A 14866-nucleotide genomic window follows, 5' to 3' on the forward strand; every position below is an offset into this window, starting at 1 on the left:
TTAAAGAAAGATTAATAAAGGTAATAAAGGTATACAGACAATCCTGCCCCAAAACATTCAGTTCTATTTATCACGGTAATCCCATGGTACATGAGCCTAGCAAGCTGGAGGGGTTCTTCCGATGCAGAGCTAGGTTCTCACTAGCCCAGCGGTCACCCTGCACCACCTGGGAGCTCCCCCTGGCCCCAGATGACCCAGTGTTCCCTGCAGCATGTGCAGTTGCTACAAGAAGGCTGGGGTCAGGGTTCCCAATATGCTTTGGAAGCCAAAAGGAAGAGGGAAACCTCAGTGATGTCCACTGGGTTCAGGCCAGTGTTGTCCCAGCCAGCATTCATGTGATAGAGACGAACGACAAGCTGACCAGCTGACCTTCATGCCTTCAAGGGCCACTGAGTTAGGCAGAGAGCAGGGTGGGAGGGTATGCTCACTCTGCTTGAGCTTGGCTCAGCAGGTGGAGAGCGCCATGCCTCTGATTGGTCAGGCTCCTAGAGTTTCTGTAACAGTTCTACCCTCACACCCCCCAGGGTAGCTACTCTCCTCTTCCAATCCCTAGGAGTTACATACTTTAATATATGACAGGCATTTTCCACATATTAAAACTAACAAACAAACAAAAATTGGTGGGTTAAGAACCAGCAGTGTAGGCCCAGTGCGATAGCCTAGTGGCTAACTCCTCACCTTGTATCCATCCACTGGTATCTCATAAAGGGATGCTCCACTTCCCATCCAGCTCCCTGCTTGTGGCTTGGGAAAGCAGTCGAGGACAGCTCAAAGCCTTGGGACCCTGCACCTGCATGGGAGACCTGAAGAAAACTCCTGGCTCCTGGCTTCAGATTGGTTCAACTTCATTGTAACAAGTTGGAGAGCGAACCTACAGACAGAAGAACCTTCTCTCTGTGTATCTGCCTTTCCAATAAAATAAATAAGTAGCTCATTTTCTTGAAAAGAAAAAAAATTAAGAAAAACAAGAGTGCCAGCTGAGTGTAGGCACTCCCAGTGGTGGTATAGAATATTCTGGAAAGTGATGAGAGTCACCACTGAAGGTAGAACAACTCTAGCACTTCCTTAGTCCAGGGGGCCCTAGCACGGGGACTGTGGGAGTGAGGGAACATGCGTGGAGCAGCTGCTCCTAGGCACAGTGACCTTGCCTGCCAGATGGCTTCACTCCTGTGGCTAGCTTGATGGAGAAGCCAGTGCGGCCATTTTCCCACCAGCCCATGGTCCTCCCAAAACACTGTTGTTTTTTTTTTAATGGGATGCTTCTTGGAAATAGCAGGTGAGAGAATTAAATGTACAAGATGACTAACCCTGGAAGCAGACCCCCTAAGTGTTTGCTGATGGAGTCTAATCTGTCTGTATTCTGTTTCCGTGTAAGACCAAAACCCTGAACTACCTAAGACAGCCGCTGGAGAGTGTACTGTGATGTCACATTATTCATTTCATGAGCATCTTGGCTATAGCCCATTGGGGAAGCTCTAAGCACCAAATTCTATCGGGTTTAACAGCATGCCTTGAGCCCCAATTTCCAGGCTGCTGCTACCTACCCTGGTCCTTGGTCACCCAAGGCAGGAGAAGCAGATCTGACAGTGGCACTCATCTCTGGCAGTCCTGGTCCCCAGGCCCTGCACAGGCCTTGAGCACGCCACTCAACTGGGAAGCTGACCAGAAAATGAGAACGTGCATTTGCAGCAAGTGGTCATGTGATTTTTCTTCTTTCCCGTCAACTGTATAAGCTTTCCTTTTTTTTTTCCCTTTTCTTTTTAAAGATTTATTTATTTTTATTGGAAAGGCAGATTAAAGAGAGGAGAGACAAAGATCTTCCATCTACTGGTTCACTCCCTAAGTGACCACAATGGCCAGAACTGAGCTGATTCGAAACCAGGAGCCAAGAGCTTGTTCCGAGTCTCCAAGTGGGAGCATACCTCTGGGCTGTCCTCAACTGGTTTCCCAGGCTAAAGCAGGGAGCCGGATGAGAAGTGGAGCAGCCACGACACGAAACAGTGTTCCTATAGGTTCTGGCGGATGCAAGGTGAGAATTTAGCCACTAGACTACTGCATGGGGTCCATAACCTGTTTATGATGTGGTTTTTTAAAAATCATTTTTCTTTTTGTAAAAGTGGTGTTCATTTATTAGACATGTAGGATACACATAAAAAGGAAAATAAATACTGTCTGGAAGAGCCACCTTCTTGAGTAGACCAATGTTATCACTGCAGTGAGCACATCCCAGTTGTGAAACATAAAGGAAACTTTCAGAAGAGACACAGCATTCATCATAGGAATAGCCCAGCTGCATTGATGAACTCAATATTGTCACAAACATAAACTGCTAAGAGGCTTATGAATTCACAGTGCAATCTCGAGTTAGGAATGAGCTCTACAGACCACAGCCTGGCCTTTAAGGCAGTACAATTGAAACCAAATGGAAATTGCTACATACACAGAGACAGCCACACGCATGGCTCATCCCTCAAAGCTGCATGCTAGCTGGGGGTTGACCTGAGCGGAGCGCTCCCCAGCCTGCCTGCCTGCCCCCGCCGGAAGCCCATCAGGCTCTGGGCAGGTGGTCTCACGCGAGACCCTCACGATACCTTATCGGCGAAGTGTTGGATGATGAAGGATGTGTTTGACATTCTGGGCTTTTCAAACAGAGAGTTCTTGTTGACAAAATTATTATACAGCTTCTGAAGCCAGTTTTCATCGGTTCCATGTGGTAACTGGAAAAGAAAAGCATGTCAACCAGCAGGGGAGCAGACTAGGGCTGAAAGGCGGAAAAGAAAAGCACTAACTCTAAGTCTGCACTTGATCTTAGCCAAAAGGCTGAGAAGTGGTAACCCTAGGTCTGTAGGAGAGGTGGAGGGCTTGGGGCGGGGGAGAGAGAGAGGAGAGAGCAAGCTCTCCTGGCCATTGGGTCACTCTCCAAACGGCTGCAACATCCAGGGACGGGCCAAGGCTGAACTTGGGAGCCAGAAACTCAGTCCAGGTCTTGGCCACGGCTGGCAAGAACCCGAGTATGCGAGCTACCACTGCTGCATCACAGGCCACAGCAGAAGGAAGCTGGCATCAGGCATCAGAGGCCTCCGGGCTCCACCAAGCAACGCAGGTGACCTGGTTCCCCCTTGCCCCACCAAGGGAACTGCTGTAGAGCAGAGGCCACCCTCCTCCACCCCCTGCCACCCCAGGGCGCCTAAAGCAACTCTAAGCACATCTGTCCTGTATCGTACAAATCCTTAAGGGAATTTTTATTATTCTATGCATATAATTAATAATTGAATGGGTAGCTCAGTGTCCTTTAAGAACAAATAAAATATTCTAACTAAAAGAAAACAGGTGTAGGATGACTTAAAAATGAAGAGCTCTGTTTCTAGAACATGGGCAGTATCTCATGACTGTTCCCCAAAGAAGTCAGAAGGCTCTGGAAGAAACAGCATGCATTCCGTTACACGGCCCTAACTCGCTTCCTTGCAGTTGAATGCAGGCCTCTCCACCCTCACCCCAGCCCTGGAACATTGTTTTGTGCTTGTTTCCTTGTCTTACTACCTTCTTGAACTAGGGTCTTATCTCTATCAACTAAGTCAGCTGCAAAACTTGGTCCTAACTCTGGTGAGCTTGGAGCCGTCAATTACATAGAGCCCCAACTCAGTAACTCCAGCAGCATCCCAGGGTACCGCGCGGACTCATGCTCCCCTTCACTGTCACACTGGTTGCCAGCCTGTGAATACTTTGGAGAGCTTACCTGCACCTGTCTCCCTATCCAATCCTGTAGAATATTCTAGAATGCTTGGCCTGCATGCTTGGCCCTTCAATCTTATATCAATCACATAACTTGTAAACAGAGTCCTGGGATTGAGATGCTAGGGAGAAATCACCAACAAGCTTTCAACTCCAGGGATGAGTTCCTTAGAAGTCAGTCTTGGGGAAGGGAACACACACCACCACTGAACATCCAAAGGCCCCTTGGCCCTTCCTGGGCTTGTTGAAGCTGGTGGCCGGCACTGCCCAGTGGACCTGAGACAAAGGCTGCCTCCTCCCAGGCGAAACTGAGAAAAATAAACGCCCCACAAAACAAAAAAAAGATACACAAAAATAAAAAAAGAAAAAGTCCCTGGTGACACCTCTCAGGAGCTGCCCGATGTTGACTTTCCAGCTGCACCTGCAGCTCACAGGAACAGGAAGTCAGAGAACCAAGACGGGTGACTCACTAACAGCTGTTTTCATGGGGACGGCTCACGGGCCACCTCCAGGCTGGTTGTCACCCAAGGAGTGGTGCGTGCCACCCAGAGGCGGTGCACCTGAGCTGTATGGTGGAGAGCGGAAGGGCCTGCAGCCCTCTAGACCAACTGGGCAACACCGCAGGACTTTTCAAGGAGGCCTCTACAAAATATAGATAGATAGATAGATAGATAGATAGATAGATATATTCACTTTGCAAAATGCACATCTGTTGATACTCAGAGGCTTAATAAAATGGGCCAGGCGTTCTAACACAGCAAGTTAAACTTACTGCTGCAGACCATATCAGGGTGCCTGGCTTGAGAATGACTTTCCCTTTGGATCTAGCTCCCTGCTAATGCACTTAGGAGACCCCTGCCACCCACATGGCAAACCCAGATGGAGTTCCAGGCTCCTGGCTCAGGTATGGCTCAGCCCCAAGTACTGCAGGTATCCGTGGTGGGAAACAGGGAACGAAGCTCTTTCTGTGCCCATATGTCTCCTCTCCCTGTCACTCTTCCCTTCAAACAAACCAAAACCTTAGCAACTCATAGAAAACCCAAATATTTTTAAAAGTGTTACCAAGCATTCTTCATCCAGTAACTCCAGAATGCCCATTTTGGCTTCAATCAAGTCAATAACTGGCTGATTGTCATAGAAATCTATCAGAGTCCAGGGGATATCTTCCTTCATGTACTCTTCTTGTTCAAGCTTAAAGACATGCTGGGAATCCGGAGTGAAGACAGGAAGTAAGACGAGTGTTACTGAGGACTTCTGAAGACACACAGTGTTGGGGCACAATCAGGCTGAAACAGGGGGCCGCTGAGGCACAGGCCAACCCCCACCTGGACTGAGTGGCACCCCACCTGCAGCTGCCCATGGCCCCTGCTAGCTTGTCTCACCAGCAGTAACCCAGGGCACTCAGGGTGGTCCCAGAGTCCTGTCCCGCCCCTCCCTGGATGCCACGGTACCATGCGGGGCCATGGCTAGCCTAGAGCTGGAGTGGCATGGCTGGCTGGAGGCCACCGTGAGAGAACCCACTTGGAGGATTTTGTTCTCTCTGTGATGGTATCAGGGAGGTCTCCTGGAAGAGGCAGTTTAAGCTCATCTTGGAAGAAGAGACAGTTGGGCAGGCAGGGGAGAGGCGGAAGGGGAGAAAAGCCTCCATGGAAGAATGCCAGTAGGGACAGCTCAGAAGCTTGACAGGTGGCTGAGAAATGCACTCTGGGCCACGAGGGAATGAGACCATAGCAGATGGCAGTGAGGTAGACTGCACGAGCCGCGTGTCCCCCAGAGACACATACTGGGACGCTGAGGAGCCTCCCAGGGGCAGGCAAGGGAAGCTGTGATGAGGATGGGAAGAGGGGTCGGAGGCAGGCACAGCAGGAAGGCCTCAGCCTATGAGAGGCAAGCAAGAGAAAGATGAGGAGGAGGAAGAGGCTGGGATGATTGTTTGGCTCAGGTCACAGGGTGAAGTGTGGTGGCTGGATGGTGACAGCAGCACCAGAGCCAGAGCACACTGGGGGAACAGGGGGCGCACCTGCATCTCATTCTGCTACTGCGGAGTCCCTGATACCCAGTCCTGGTGCCTGGCAGTCACTGGGGGAGCAGGACTGGGGGTGAAGGGAGTGGCCTGAGGCCTGGGGGGGGGGGCGGTGTTTGACAACTAGGTGGCTGTGCACTTCCATACCAGAGAAGGGAACACAGCGAGGGGGAAGAGGCAAAGAGGAGGCGGGGGGGAAAGAAAACCAACGGAATGTGTGTGCGGGGAGGGTCTTCCTGATGAACATGATGCGTGTGCAAGCTGTCCTGAGAATGACTGTGGAGGTGTCACTTCTCTTGTGGACTGAACAGCTCAGACTGTGGGTGTACAAAGCAGCTTAGTCGTCCGAGTGGCTTTACGGAAATGCAGTCACACGCGAACGCAGGAAGCTGCCACGAGTGCTCAGGCTAGAACTGTGGCACAGCTGACCCTGGAGGACACCCAGCTGACAGGTACCTCCACACATCCTGGGGCTAGGAACAAGGCATTTGCACCATGAGAAGCAAATCCTATAAAGATGCTGCCTTCATGGTGAACATTACGCTTAACACACATGGCAACAGCCAAACACAAAACAACCAGAGTAATGATTTAACCAGCGTGTCTAAGGGTCTCTTCTTAGCCCCCTGGGAATCTGAGTTAAGGGGAAAAAACTGGACTCCACCAAGCGTCTGTTTCCAGGAAAGGGCAGATGTGGTCTGAACTAGGAAGGTGTCAAGCTCTAACTCAATCCTGTCTCCCATCCATGTCGCTGCTCGGCACTGTTCTTGTTGCCTTAGGCGCTGGGCAGAGAGAGCCCAAACCAGTGAGGCTGGTTTCTCTAGGCAACCAGATCTGTTTGGAGACCTGCAAGCAAACAGTGCTAAGTCCACATCATCACAGACCTGAGATAACACGGGATGGATTCCCAACCCGGAAGAGGCAGGCAGGCACGAGCCAAGGCGCTCAGGCAACCTCAGCCTCTCCCAAGGCAAGCAGGAATTTGCCAGGACAGGATCAAGTGGGCCAAAGTTGAGAGAGCAGCCAAGACAGAGACTCCTGAGAGAACAGAGCCTTCGGGGACCCAAAAGTCTGGTCTGGTAGTTCAGAGGTCTTGCATCCAAGGATGGCAAGTAGTTAAATGGAAAGCTCAACCTGCCAGGTAGCTTGGAAAAAATGGACAGGAGGGTGTGATTCCAAGATATGACCACAAGGGGGTGCAGCGATCCGCTGCTCCCTTAAAAGGATCAGGAAATGAGAAGAGGTCCCCTGCCGAAGTTCACCCACATGGGCTGAGGTCAGGTGCCAGGAAGACACAAGAGTCACCTACCAGGTTGAACTGTTGCTGCAGTTTCTCATTAGCATAATTAATGCAAAACTGTTCAAAGCTGTTGACGTCAAAGGTTTCAAAACTGAAATACAGTTGAATCCAGTTAAAATGTGATTACAAGTAGGGTATATGTATTCAGCTACAGTTAATATAGGTTTTTTGATCAACTTCACAGCTCCCAAGTCTGCTGCTTTCTGCGAGTTTGCAGTACCTCCCTGAGCTGCTGGCAGTCAGTTTACAAGTGACATCATTCCATATCTGGTTATACATAAAACACCCACCCCATGCCAGGCACTCTGAAATAGGCTTCATACCACATGGCAAACCAGCTGATGATGCTGATGTGGATGTTTAACCCTTGCTTTAGAGAGCAAGAGAAAGACGCCAAGAGGCTCAGAAAGTTGCCTCCTTGAGGTCACGTAACTGGTGCCAGAACATAGCCACGAGCCTGCCGGACATCCCTGCTTTGCAGCAAAAAGCAGTGTGGCTCACTCTGCCCGGCAGTGGGGTGAGACACATGACAGAATCGGGCCCCATGCCCCACCTTCAGACTCCCCGCTGTCTCTAGCCTGGGGCTGTGCTAACTCAGGAGCCAGAGGTCCCAGGCCGGCCAGGGGATAAGCGGCAGCAAACTGGGCCTCCCCAGGGGGCCGCAGCGCCTCAGCTCCCATTCTGACACCTCCCCTCCAGCCCCAAAACTGCCCCGTGCGGTGACCCCGCTGTCACAGCCAAGGGTCAGCGGAGCAGGTGGCCAACAGCCACAAGTGGTGCCAGAAGCAAAGCAGAACTCCACTCGGGACACTCCCGGGGCTGTGCTCTGCACTGCTGTAACCCTGACAGGCATCTGCCAGCACCAGCCGTGGCTCCCTGGGGACCCTCCCCTGACGGAGCAGGACCCACACGGCTGTGCGGCTGGTGCCACCCATCACCTCACGGGCCCACCAGGCTGGTGGCTGCTCTGCACGTGGAGGACAGGCCAGGCCTTAGGCATGGAGTGCAGCAGGGCAGGCAGATATCCTAACAGCCTCTCTGTGCTTTGAAGCCCACTGCCAAGGCCAAGGCCGGGGGGGGGGGCTGTGAAACACTAGTGATTATTTTCAGGAACTCGAGGTTGAAGTTGCAAACTCCTGGTAAGGTCTAAATGGTTGACCTCATGTGCCAGAGGCTATGCCTGTGGCTGCATGTCTCCACGGGGCCAGGGTGGCACCCGCAGTCTGGGTGCTGCTCCAGGCTGCAGCCTCAAAGCCCACAGCCTCAGTTTTCCTCACTTGCATGGAGGCTTCTTTATCTCTGGCCCACCCGACTGCCCCCACTCCCACCCCCAAGGTGCAGGTGTGCGTGGGCCAAAGTTAATCTGCAAGTGAGCCACCTCCGCCATGGCACTGCTCCAAAGAGGAGGGTAAGTCGTGGGAGGCAGCAAGCAATTTACTTCTAGACTTTCTGAGGAGGAATTTAATTTTCAAGTTAAACATTTAAGTGGATTTTAGAAATGGGGCAGGTGTTGCAGGGTGGTGGGTCAAGCTCCCAGTTGGGACACTCGCATCCTAGACTGGTGTGTTTACCCTACTTCTTAATCCAACTTCCTGCTAGTGCACAGAGGTGATGGCTCAAGTACTTGGTCCCCTGCCTCTCTCACTTGGGAGGCCCAGGGGGAGACCTGGGCTGGCTGCTACAGGCTTTTCAGGGAATAAACCAACAGATAGATCTCTCTCTCTCTCTCTTTCTCTCCCTTTTGGATAAATATATAACTCCTTTAAAAACATTGTGGCAAGTCTTTGTGAATTTACGAACACTCTTTTCTCGGGTTTCTGGCAGTGCGCAGGCCTGGTGTGTCTAGTTCCTGCCCACTGGCCATCTCCTTGCCTGCTGCACCTGCTACTCTCCCAATCAGCACATGCCCCTCACATTACTTTCACAGGCATCGCCCCACCTCTATTTACCTGCCTGCCCTCCACCTGCACCTCCTGCCTAAAACCAAAGACTAGAGGATAGGGACTAAGAGTCCAGTTTATTCATCCTCAACACAGAAATAAATGTTGGATAAAGACATGAAGTAATATATCCTTAAAGGGCTATAGTATTTTCAAACATTTTTTTTCTTTTGCATCCCTCTTTTTTTTTTTCCTACACCAACATTTTTTAAATACATGAAAGACCAGGGAATAGCATCACAGTCCCGACTGCAGCACAATGGAGGAGATGATGTCTGAAGGGGATGGTTAATATTTGCAGTTTACTTAACTGGGTACCCGTCACCCACATCCTGCCTTGGAATCAGACAAGGTAAACAATTCGCCTAGTAATGCATGAGTATTTTATAACTGTTGACAGATACTATTAGCTGTTAGCCATGTATGTATGAACTCAGAATTTAGATTAAACAAAGTAACTCCCCTGTGGCACTGTCGCACCTGCCACAGCCCAGGAAGAGCTATACTCTAGGTGAAGGTTCAATGCAACAGCTGTCCTCCTCTTTCCATCCCTTCCCTTCCAGGCAGTCCCAGGGATACGAGGCCTCAGTGAGGGGAAGGGAGTTGAGGTGCTTTTCAGCAGCGTGTGGGGAGACTCCCTGGGGGCAGGCTCAAGGCTCTGGGATGCCCTCACTGGACCAGTCTGTCCCATCTTCCATGGGGGTAATTATAAAGATATTTCAGGACTGGATGAGCAAGCCAACGGAAAACCAGTAAGCTTAAGAGCCAACACAGAGTGAATTCTCAATGTTGGCCACGATTCATGTAGTATTTATTTAATACTCTCCCAGTATGACAACCTAGCTCAGGAGGCTGTACTTATACCCACACGGGCAGAGAGAAAACTTCATCTTTATCCTCCTTGAGAGAAAAGCAATGGAGGAATCAGAAATGACCTGATCTAAAGACAACCCAACATTGAAATGAGGAAAGACAGGCTCACTGAGCAGAATCTTACCCATAAATGTCCAAAACACCAATAAAAGTGTGCTGCTTGCCTGAGAACTGCAACGCTTGGTTAATTCTCTCCACAATGAAGTCGAACAGGTGTGCATAGATCTTTTTGGCCAGGGCATCCCTGGCATTGACAGCCTGGGGCCTGGTCATGGGTTTCACCACCGTCTCGGAGCTTGTGACGATCTTGCGGTTGCATAACCACTGAGCAACGTGGCTGCTGTCCAGGCCCAGGAGCTCACAGAACACCTGCAGGTGGATGTCTTCCTCCTTCAGAAAATAGCACAAGCCTTGTCAGGCCGTATTCTCCCCCAGCTCCATTTGCCCAGGGCATCTGGGGCCCACCCTGGGACCCACGGGAGAGAGGGCCAGGAACTGGCATGAGGACAACCAGGTCAGGGGAGAGAGAGTCAGTTCTGGGAATGAAGCTGGGAATAGTTCTGGGAGGAGCACAATAGCATCCACCCTGCACCTGACCCTGCAGCAAGGCCAGGCAGTCCCAGGCTGTGTCACCCTGGCAGTTTTCATTCTGGCCAAATAATGCCAACAGTGACTGAAGCCATGGACATTCTCACTCCTGTTCCTGCGCATAGGGGTACAGCCCCCAACTCTCACTGAATCACACCCAAGCTACCTCCACAGCTCATGCTGCCCCTCCTTGTGCGGTCAGGGGCTTCTCTGGGCGGCCTGGCCCAGGAGGTACCAGATGTCACTGCCTGGCAGAACCTGGCTGAGGCTCTCTGACCCAAGTTCAGCTGCCCAGCCGACACAAGGGACTGTGATGGGGGACTTTCCCCACATGCACAGCAACAGCCAGTGTGGACAAGAGCTTCTTGTCCCCTGGCAAGGAGCTGTGATTTCCCATGCGACTGTGCAGGGGAACTGTCAGGGTGGGCTGACCTCAAAGTACCACCACAGCCAACTGGGGAAGTCGGGGTTGTGCGTACAAAGGATCAGAGTCCAGGGGAGAGAGGAACTGAAGCTGTAACTGCTGCCCTCCTCCTCTACATCCTTCCTGCCCAATCCCAGGGGCTTGTTTGGGAGGTGCCTGCCCTCCTCCCTGGGGATGGGGGAGGCTGGAACCAAACCCTCTGGGTTGAAAAGCTTCCAGAACACGGCCTGCTCCCCCACCCTACTGCCCCATCGTCAGTGGCCCAGTCACTGGGGAACTGGTTAACTCTGTTTGGACACTGGGTGGATGGAATCCAAGAGTTTGAGGAGAGGAAGAAGAATCACTTCCTGGTCAGAGGACAACAGGATAGAAACACCAAGCCTCAAGGCATCCCCACCCCCATTCTATCTGGCTCTCTCTAGCTCCAGGCACTGAAGATCTAGGACATCACATTTTGAACCATTCCCATCAGCTATTGGGGAATACTGAAACAGCCTTTGCTACAGTTGGAATGTGTGTGTCATCCTCAAAGTCACACACCCAACCCCAATGTGATGGCCTTTGGTGATGGGGCTAGGAGGTGTCCTTGGGGGCTAGATGCAGCTCCCAGGATGGGATGAGCGCCCTTCTGTAACAGCACATCAGAGAGCCTGCTCCGTCACAGTAACATGGGCCACCTTGCAGCCCCGCCCCAGTGTCCCACCAGGCCTGCAACCCTGGGACCTCCACCATCCTGAATGGATCAAGCGGTGAGTTGGACACTTGTTCTGTACATGGACATTGATTAGACTAACCTAACACATTCCTCCCACCAAGCATCGCTTCCTCCCAATACTCATTGCACAGGAGACACACGAATAAGCCTACCTTGCACTTGTTAAACAAAGCAGTCACACAACATACAAGGGGGAATATGCCCAGAGAGGAAGCAGCCCTGTTCTTGTGTGATTGGAGCAGGAGTTGAGGTGGGGTGGTCAGGGAGTGGTGGGATTCCTTCTGCTTCAGACACTCCAGTGCCCTTGGGGTGCTCCAGGGTCTGTCGCACACCAATGTCTCTCCTTTTGCTCAGGAGCCAGTGAGGTCCCTGCTATTGGCAACCACCACCACCTGCCTCAGGCTCTTCCTACTGCTTCCTACTGTTTCCTCTGCTCAGAACATTCTTCCCCACATCCAGGTCTGCTCACTGCTGCTGCCCAGACGCATAGCAGGTGCCCCACACCTTTTGTTGAATTAAAGAAAAGCCAACTGAGAATGCAACACCGGATCTCCTCTACTAAATTTTTTAGTCACTTTTTATTTGCATCAGTTCAGCTTCTCCATAAATTCACATCTTAATTGTAGCGATTCTTATGTTTCTAATATAAAATCAAATTTAAAATCTTATGATCACCTTGTTTCAGTGCAACTTTTAATTTGCCATCCTTCAGCCCTACTCATCTATAAGGAAATCAACATCCCCATCAGGGAGAAAAGCTTCTGAAGGTGGGGTGTGAAATTGAACCTTTCCTAAGCCCAGTGCACTTTGGTCTTTAAAGGCAACCAGGGAAACCTTGACTTCCTCCTTCCTGCAAAGCTACTCTGCCCAGTAGGCTCACCTGGCCAGAGGCAAACTGTAAGGGCAGCTCAGCCAGGAGCTTCTGCTGCCAGACCCTCACACCCAGGAAGTGAGCCCTGACACCCAGGGAGTGACCCCTCCACACCCAGGAAGCAATGCCCTCATATCCAGGAAGTGACCCCCTGACACCCAGGATGTAACCCCCTGAAACCAAGGAAGTGAGTCCTCACACCCAGGAAAAGAGTCCCTCACAACAGAAAGTCCCTCAAAACAGATCTAGGAAGTGATCCCCTCACAGGCAGGAAGTGACTATACTCTCACATCCAGGAAGTGAGCCCCTCAGACCCAGGAAGTAAGCCCCAACACCCAAGAAGTGAGCCCCTCAGACCAGGAAGTGACCCCCCTCAGACTCAGAAAGTGAGCTCCTTACACCCAGGAAGTGAGCCCCTCACACCTAGGAAGTGAGCCCCTCACACCTAGGGAGTGACCCCTCCACACCCAGGAAGCAATGCCCTCATATCCAGGAAGTGACCCCCTGACACCCAGGATGTAACCCCCTGAAACCAAGGAAGTGAGCCCTCACACCCAGGAAATGAGTCCTTCACAACAGAAAGTGACCCCCTCAGATCCAGGAAGTGATCCCCTCACAGACAGGAAGTGACTATACTCTCACATCCAGGAAGTGAGCCCCTCACACCCAGGAAGTAAGTCCCTCATACCCAAGAATGGCATAACCAGCCAGTGCCTTACACTGACTGAAGACCTCTCGTTGCTCACTGCAATAATCTGCACATTGCCCAGATGTAGGATGGCTGCCAGGATCTTAAAGATGTCCATCTGGAAGTCCTCCTTGAAACCTGAAAGCAAACATTTTCCCAGATCAGGAATACTGCTCCTCTTCTCTCTCTAGTAGGGTTAGCACCTGGATTTCTTCCAGACACGTCTATTGCCCTTGGTGCTGAGAGCTAGGACAGGGAACAAGAAACAGACCCAGCAAGCACATGGTTTCCTATTCTTCCCAGTCTGACCCAGGCGGACATGCAGTGGGAACATGAGCCACCTTGCCCTTGCCCTCTGGTGGGGCTGCTGGGAAGGGCAAAACACAAAGACTGATATCTGAGCACACATCTCAGGTGGCCAAGTTCGCCTCTTATTTATTTATTTTTTTCCCCTATGTGCTTTCTTTGGTTTAGGGATTTTCACCCGAAGCTCCCTGGGTTTTTCTAAAGTGAGATGTTCCTGGCCTGGTGCTGATGTAATCCCACCTTCTTTGGTCTTTTGTGAGTTTGTGCTGTGCTCCCCACTAGCACCTTGGCTGACGTAGGTGGAATACAAATTATAAACACATGATGTAGTGAGCACATTTCCAGCAACTGAAAATAAACTGGCTTGCTGGCTAGGAAGGGCGTTGTGCAGGAAGCCTGCAAACCACATCAGAGAAGATGCCACTGCAAGCCAAGCTTTGTGTGGCCAGGAGCTGTCAGCGTATCTCAGCGGTACTGCAGTAAGACGGACACTTGGATGCAGGCATGAAAGTCCAGCCTGTCAGCTGTGTGAGGCCCATGGAATTATCTGGTCTGTCCTCTTCAAGGCAACCATAGGTGAGACTCAAAACCCAATACATCTACAATAGGCTAATTTTTAAGTTGAACATTTTGTATTGCCCATAAGTTATATGATAAATATCCAAATGGCCCTTGGCAGAAAAAAAAAAAAAAGGTTCCTCACTCTTGGGAGACACTCACTCTGCCAGGTGGCTGGGCACACTGACATTCACATCTGGCTTTTCAGTTCACACTGGAATGAGAACTAGGAACAAGGCCAGTGCCTTGGTCAGCGTTGTAGCATGGCACGTCAAGCCACAGCCTGCAATGCTGTTATCACACATGCAAACCAGGTTTGAGTGGCTGCTCCATTTCTGAGCCAGCTCCCTGCTGAAGTGCCTGGGGAGGCAGCAGAAGATGGCCCAAGTGCTTGGGTCACTGCCACCTACGTGTGAGAGTCAGATGGAATTCTGGGCTCCTGGCTTCAACTTGGACCAGCCCTTGCTATTGCAGCCATTTGGGGAGTGAACCAGCAGATGAAAGCTCTTTTTCTCTTTCTTTAACTCTGCTCTTCAAATAAACAGATAAACATTAAAAGGGAGAAAAACAGAGGTAGGGCAATGCCTCCCCCAACTTCCTCCAACCAAAATGTAGTTAGTGTTGCCATATTCCCAAAGACAAGACCTGAGAGATGTCATTACCAGGTGGATTTAAACACTTTGAAAGTTCCAGAACCCACCACTCCTCTATTGTAAAGATGGAAGAAAATCAAAATTCCAAAAGGCTTCAAAAGGGTGAGCTGGGGGTCAACCAGTGACACCTGCGTCCCACAGGACAGTGGCCGGGTCCCAGTTCCAGCTCTGGCTCCTGACTGCAGTTTCTTGTGA

At 51.0% G+C, this 14866-nt stretch overlaps 1 protein-coding gene across 1 annotated transcript in view; it reads right to left on the reverse strand.

Annotated features, from left to right (window-relative positions):
- MYO5C (myosin VC) overlaps window positions 1–14866 on the reverse strand; it is an 82740-nt gene that overhangs the window by 44746 nt on the left and 23128 nt on the right. Inside the window, exons 9-13 of the mRNA XM_040969641.1 lie at window positions 13186–13292; window positions 9993–10258; window positions 7065–7146; window positions 4795–4935; window positions 2592–2717 (exon numbers count right to left, since the gene is read on the reverse strand). Coding sequence (XP_040825575.1) covers window positions 2592–2717; window positions 4795–4935; window positions 7065–7146; window positions 9993–10258; window positions 13186–13292 — 722 coding nt within the window. The remainder of the gene's footprint in view (window positions 1–2591; window positions 2718–4794; window positions 4936–7064; window positions 7147–9992; window positions 10259–13185; window positions 13293–14866) is intronic.

Source organism: Ochotona curzoniae, unplaced genomic scaffold, assembly GCF_017591425.1.
Source record: "Ochotona curzoniae isolate NIBS_2020 unplaced genomic scaffold, NIBS_Ocur_1.0 scaffold_4701, whole genome shotgun sequence".
NCBI lineage: Eukaryota > Metazoa > Chordata > Mammalia > Lagomorpha > Ochotonidae > Ochotona > Ochotona curzoniae.